Source organism: Callorhinus ursinus, unplaced genomic scaffold (genome assembly GCF_003265705.2).
Source record: "Callorhinus ursinus isolate GAN/ISIS: 27379988/994484 unplaced genomic scaffold, GSC_fseal_2.0 scaffold3, whole genome shotgun sequence".
In the NCBI taxonomy this organism is placed as follows: Eukaryota; Metazoa; Chordata; class Mammalia; order Carnivora; family Otariidae; genus Callorhinus; species Callorhinus ursinus.
In genome coordinates this window covers 85,774,048-85,779,615 of record NW_027397065.1, presented here as the reverse complement: position 1 = coordinate 85,779,615, position 5,568 = coordinate 85,774,048, and the positions used below count along the sequence as shown (strand labels likewise).

Here is a 5,568-nt window from a genome sequence, read left to right as displayed (position 1 = left end):
ATGGTATAATATCACAACCGGAATAATGACATTGATGGAATCCGCCCGTGTGTGTTGTGCTTTGAAAATCAATTTAACCCTTTGAAAAAGGAGGAAATCCATAAAAAATGCCTCAGGTTGGACAAGCGGTCTTTAGATGACATTTCGTCTCTTTATGCGCAGACAGCTTTGTTTGACCGACGGAGGGGCGGTGGGTGGTGGTAACGCCTGGAACCGCGGGTCCTTCCAATGGTTCAGAGTTCTCTCTCACTGGTAGCACTTCCCATGGAGGAGGAGCTTCCTTGCATTTTGCTTCAGTTTAGGATTTCCTAAAATTAAGATCGTAGAGTGTCCAGAGGGATATGACCCAAACACCCAGATACAGAACATGAACTTGAGGCTCCTGAGCTTAAAAATCTGAGAAGAGAGCAAAGCAGCTGTCATGTAGTGGGAGAGGCAAAAGACCAGGAAGGACAGAACGGACAGAAGCGATCTCACATGGACACCTGTGCTAGGGACCCTGGTGCCGCGTTTCTCATCTGCCAGGTGTGTCTCCCCAGGGAAAATACCAAGAGCAGGGCAGAAGCGAGGAAGATAAATAACGGCAATAATAACTTCACAAGAAAGACAGTCTGTAAAGCAGATGTTTCTTTGATTTGAGTTGTTGCGTTGGGGGAGAAAAAGCCCAACAAGAGTTGCTGGGAAAGAACCCATGTATATTTGTTGTAGAAAATAGGAGGGATGGAAGCATACAGCAGGGACCCGAGGATCCGCCATGACACCAACTTCAATATCCTCATCTTCAACCAGAAGAAGAGTGGGTGAGCTATGGGGGCAATCCTGGCGCAGTAGAAAACACGGAGCCACGAGGCAAACCAAAGTCCCAATTCCTTTACAAACATGAAAATTACAAAATTCTCAACAAGTAGAGGGACTTCAATCAAGGAGACAATAGCCAGATTAACGGGGAAGATGACCGACTGCAGACAAATCTTGGAAATCCCCAGGCAGGAAAGAAGGAGAGCCAATGGAATCATCTTTCTCTGCTTGATCAACTCAGTGCCGTTCACAACCACAATGATGCCGTTTGTTAAAACCCCGATGAGAAATTGTAACACTGCAAAAAGAAAATGGATAATAAGGTAAAACTCTAGCATTTTGAGAAGAAAAAAAAAATCAGTTACTTTAAAAATTGATGGATTTATATTTTGGACAGTTTGGAGTATTCCAGCTTTCTATTTTTCTTCAGCTAGACTAGAAGCCCTTTGGGGAACATGACTCTGACGATAAAGGCAGTGAAGCAGGAAGGTGGTGTACATTTGTTTATGTCACCGTTTTCTTCAGTTTGGTTCCAAGGCAGTCAGATAAGAAAGAGATACCCCAGCAATGATTTGCTTCTTGGTGACAGCTTTTGCATTTTCCAGGTCTCCTTAGCTTCCAACGTCATCACAAGCAAATGGTGGCACCAGACACCTTCAGGGCTGGGAGAAGGGCTCCTTCACTACATAATCAGTGGACGCTCCTCAATCCTTCATCCCCACCATGGAGACTGACTTCTGCCTGTAGGTGTAATTCTACTTAATGTCAGCGAGGCATTCTTTAAAAAACCATGTCTTTGAAATGATCACTTCTGCTGTGACTGCATAGAATGGTCAGCAACATTTGGCTGCTGAGTAGTAGTTATCCGATATGCAATAATTCAGCGATTCAAGAACACCAAAAGTTTTAAAGCAGTTATGTAATAAAATATATGTGATAAACAGAGAGGGTCACAAAAGGCAGAGACAAAGGAATTAAGCTTTGCATATATGTGGATACAATTGGTCCAAAGCCTCAAGGAAGCCGAAGCTGCTGAGAGAATCACTTAGCACCATTCATACCCGTAACCATCTGTGGGATGACACAGGCTTTGAAACCTTTTTCCTGTTGTTTTCTCAATACCATGAGATTTTTATGACATGAGCTGGCTGTTCCAGGGGAAAAGTAATAATAATAATAAAAAAAGAGAGAGTACCTGATTCACTTTGTTGTTATACTTGTCTAACAGACTATTTTTGGGGAAGTTAAATTTTGGGTTGGATAATTCTTTGTGGGAGGGGGGTGTCCTGTGTGCTGTGAGCTGTCCATCGCCCCTGGCCCCTGCCCACTAAATGTCGGTAGCACACCCCACTCTTCTGCTGTGCCGACCAACAGTGCTCCCAGACATTGCCAAACGCTCCCTGAGTGGCAAAACTCTCTCTGGTTGAACACCACTATCCCAGCTATTGGGAGGATAAAGGTGAATGGAACGTGGTTTTTGTCCTCAAGATGCTCAGAGACTAAGGGCCAGCCACATGTCCAGTGTGACATAAAACCACGTTAGGTTTTTTGGACAATCCACTACCAGAGCGCAAAGTGGGGAACAATTTATTGCACATCAGGGGGAACTGAAGCTTTTCCAGCTTAGCCCCTGAGCATGCTGTTCCCTGCAGGCACCCCCCGCCCGCCGCCGCAGTGAGGCATGGCCTTATGGAAACATTTTACTTTGTCCAAAGGTGTCTTAAAGGATACGTAGAATGAATCTTCCTATTAGAAAACTGGAAAAGAAACCATATGAAAACATTAGCTGTGAGAATAAGTCTCTAGGTTACTTTATCATTCTTCCCCGAATATGCAATGTCTGTGCAGCGTGGGACTCTACTTTGTTCTTGTCTCACTTTCAATGAGACGAAGGGGACGAGCAGGGCCGTCGTGAAAGAGATACCGAGGGAGGCAGTTCGTGAGTGGATTCCATAAAAAAAAAAAAAAAAAAAATTCCAGATTCAAGCATGACAATCAGGGTCAATCTTGTTCCTCTCCCTCGGGTGGAAAGAAAAAAGTACTTAAAAAGTGCTTTGGGGTTTTACATTCTGCAGGCTGGAAAAGCAAAACAGAAGGGCCTCCACCTAGGGAATGATGAAGCCAGGAACTCAGAGCAGCAGCTGCTCCTTCCCTGGTTCTCCATCAAAGCCCCGCGCTTGTGCCCATCACCCGGGGGCCCGGGACGCTCAGCTCTGTGAGGGCCTGTCTGGGCTTCCTCCTCATCCCCGGCCCCATGCATTCCTTTAGTGTTTGGCATATGGTGCTTCTGTGAAGTAGAGCCAAAGCCGGTTACATAAGCCTTTTCATAACAAAGGAAAAGAGAAATAAATGTTACAAAGTCACCTTGAAAGGGAATTTTTGTTTTCTGTCTGTTGCTGGAGACATCAGGCCCTAGGCTCACCATCTAACTCTTCCCTGCTGCCCCAGTACTGTCACGACATTCACGTACTGAGCCCTTCAGCATGGTCTGGGCACTTCGCTCTCGCAGAAGAGTCATGGTGACACAAGGGGAAAAGTGGACAAAGTTCGATTCTGGGTCTAAAACCTCAGTCCAGTCTTTCAGCATTGACAGCAAAAGGGCAGAGATAATGTACGGTACACCAAAGACTTAAAGGAAATAACTGTCCACTTGTGTTTATTAACTGCTGTTTGTCTTTTGGATTCAAGCATCTTGAGGGGATATGTGGTTCTCAAATACTCTATTATAGTGTTCGTTACAACTAGCTTGGGGAGGAGAGGCACTCCTTCACAGAGAACTTTCGTTCACATAGGTCTTCTGATGCAGAAATCCCAGGGAGGAGAAAATAAAAATTCATGAGGCTTAAGCTACATTTTTTTTCATTAAATAATTTCCATCACCAACCTCTTCAGTGAGTAGACACAAAGGCTGCTGACAAGGGCCACCACGTTGCCCTTCTGACACGGGAGGAAGGCAGAATAAGATGTCTGTTCCTAGGAGGGCAGCATGTGTGGCTGCTAAGCCGATGCCCCATTCAACCCCCAGCGGGGGCGGTGGGGGCGGCTGTGTGTCGGTGGTGGTGTGAGCCCTGCGAGGTGGTGTTCCCTGGCCTTCCCCCTAGATTCCACCACCCAATCAAGATAACCCACGGCCTCGGCCAGGCTCTTGTGCTAAGCCTGAGTGAGCAAAGTATTTTAATGAGCCATCCAACAGACCAACGAAAGAGAAAGAGGTCCTAAATCCAGAACCCCTTTGCGTCTTTTGAGCAGTTTGTTTCGGTGAGAAGGACACGTCAGAGAATTTCTGGGTCTGAGATGAAAAACGTACATGTCTGGCCTCACCTCACCTGTCAGTCACCGGCTCAGAATGGTGACAGTTTGACATGGACAAACAGCTTGGAACAGATGGAGCCAGTGCCGAGGTGGAGAAATTCACATGATGATTACCCCGTATTACCCTGATTAAATCCGCTCACTCGCACTCATCTGTAATGAGCAATCATTAAAGGAGACAACACTAAATATTCTTGAGGTAACTGACAGGCGGAAAGAGTTGCTTATTTATATTCAAATCATTCAGCTCCTCAAAAGCAAGTGCGAGGTTTTCACAGGCACTTAGATTGACAGTGGCGAGCTTTTCACCAGGTAGAAGGCTGCAATGATCATCTTTCTGCTTTCCAGTGGCCACCCGGACATTTACTTTGAGATTAGAGCCATCATGAAAGTGAGTGATAGTTTTAATACCTTTCCCAAGTGGCTCTTCCCACTTGGTTATCAAGGAAACAATTCCTGCTTTAAGGAGCATGTGCATGTATTAATATTATTGTATATTTACTAAGATCGTTCCAATAAGAGAGAGACAGACCCTGAGCAGACCAGTGCAGACACCCTTGCCGAATCTTCCCTGAAACAGAGCTCAGGCCTGGGGAAGCGTATGAGGAATTTATCGCATCTCAAATTCACAGCCTTTTGGTTTTAAGAAGCTCCAGACTCTTTCAAACTAATCATTGTTTAAATCCGTTCATTTGTTTCTCTCCACTTGAATTTGCAGTTGATCTCTCGGACTACAATTTTTGTCTTTGCTATTCAGGTCACTCCCATTCACTTGTCCCTTCTCTTTCTCCGTGTGTCCTGGTAATGTATTTCTAGGCTTTTCTTTACTTTTCTCAATATGCTGAAATTTATGTACATGGCAGTAGGTAGAATCAGGACGCAATGTGACAATACATTGAATTCAAGTCCTACACGTAAAGAACTCAACGTGCTTTACAAACGAGAATCCCTTGTTAGTGACAATGTGGAAAGGCTGCCCGTGATTGCCACAAATAATTTCTAGTCCTCATGGTTTTGTCTTCAGCTCAAAAGTGAGCTATGGAACTTCAAATCCTTCCCTCCCTTCTTCTTCCCCTGTTGTCTCCCTACCTTTCTCTCTTTCTCCTTCTCCCTTCCTCCTTTTGTGCATATGTCAACACATATTTACTGTATGTATTACGGACTAGGCACTATTCAAGCATGGAGGACATAGTAATGAACGAGACAGATGTAGTCTCTGTCATCTTGGAAATTACATTTTGGCAATTTGGTGGGGAAGATGAGGATTAAACAAGTAGAGAAATAAATACTTCCAGGTAACATAGAGAGGGATGCTATCTTAGAGAGCATGGTCAGGGAAGGCAAATTTCTCCCAAGAAAAGGTGATAATTGAAAAGCGAACTGAATGAGAAGGAATCATGTCTTGATATCCAGGGGATGAACATTCCAAGTGGAGAGGGCAAGAGATGGCAATGCCTC

General features: G+C 44.8%; 1 protein-coding gene across 1 annotated transcript; it reads right to left on the bottom strand.

The window, feature by feature from the left end:
• Nucleotides 1-246: 246 nt before the first annotated feature.
• On the bottom strand, nt 247-1,136 carry TAS2R1 (taste 2 receptor member 1). The gene is given in 2 exon segments (XM_025866686.1): nt 247-509; nt 512-1,136. Coding segments are annotated over 2 exon segments (888 nt in total).
• Between the last annotated feature and the right edge of the window lie 4,432 nt (nt 1,137-5,568).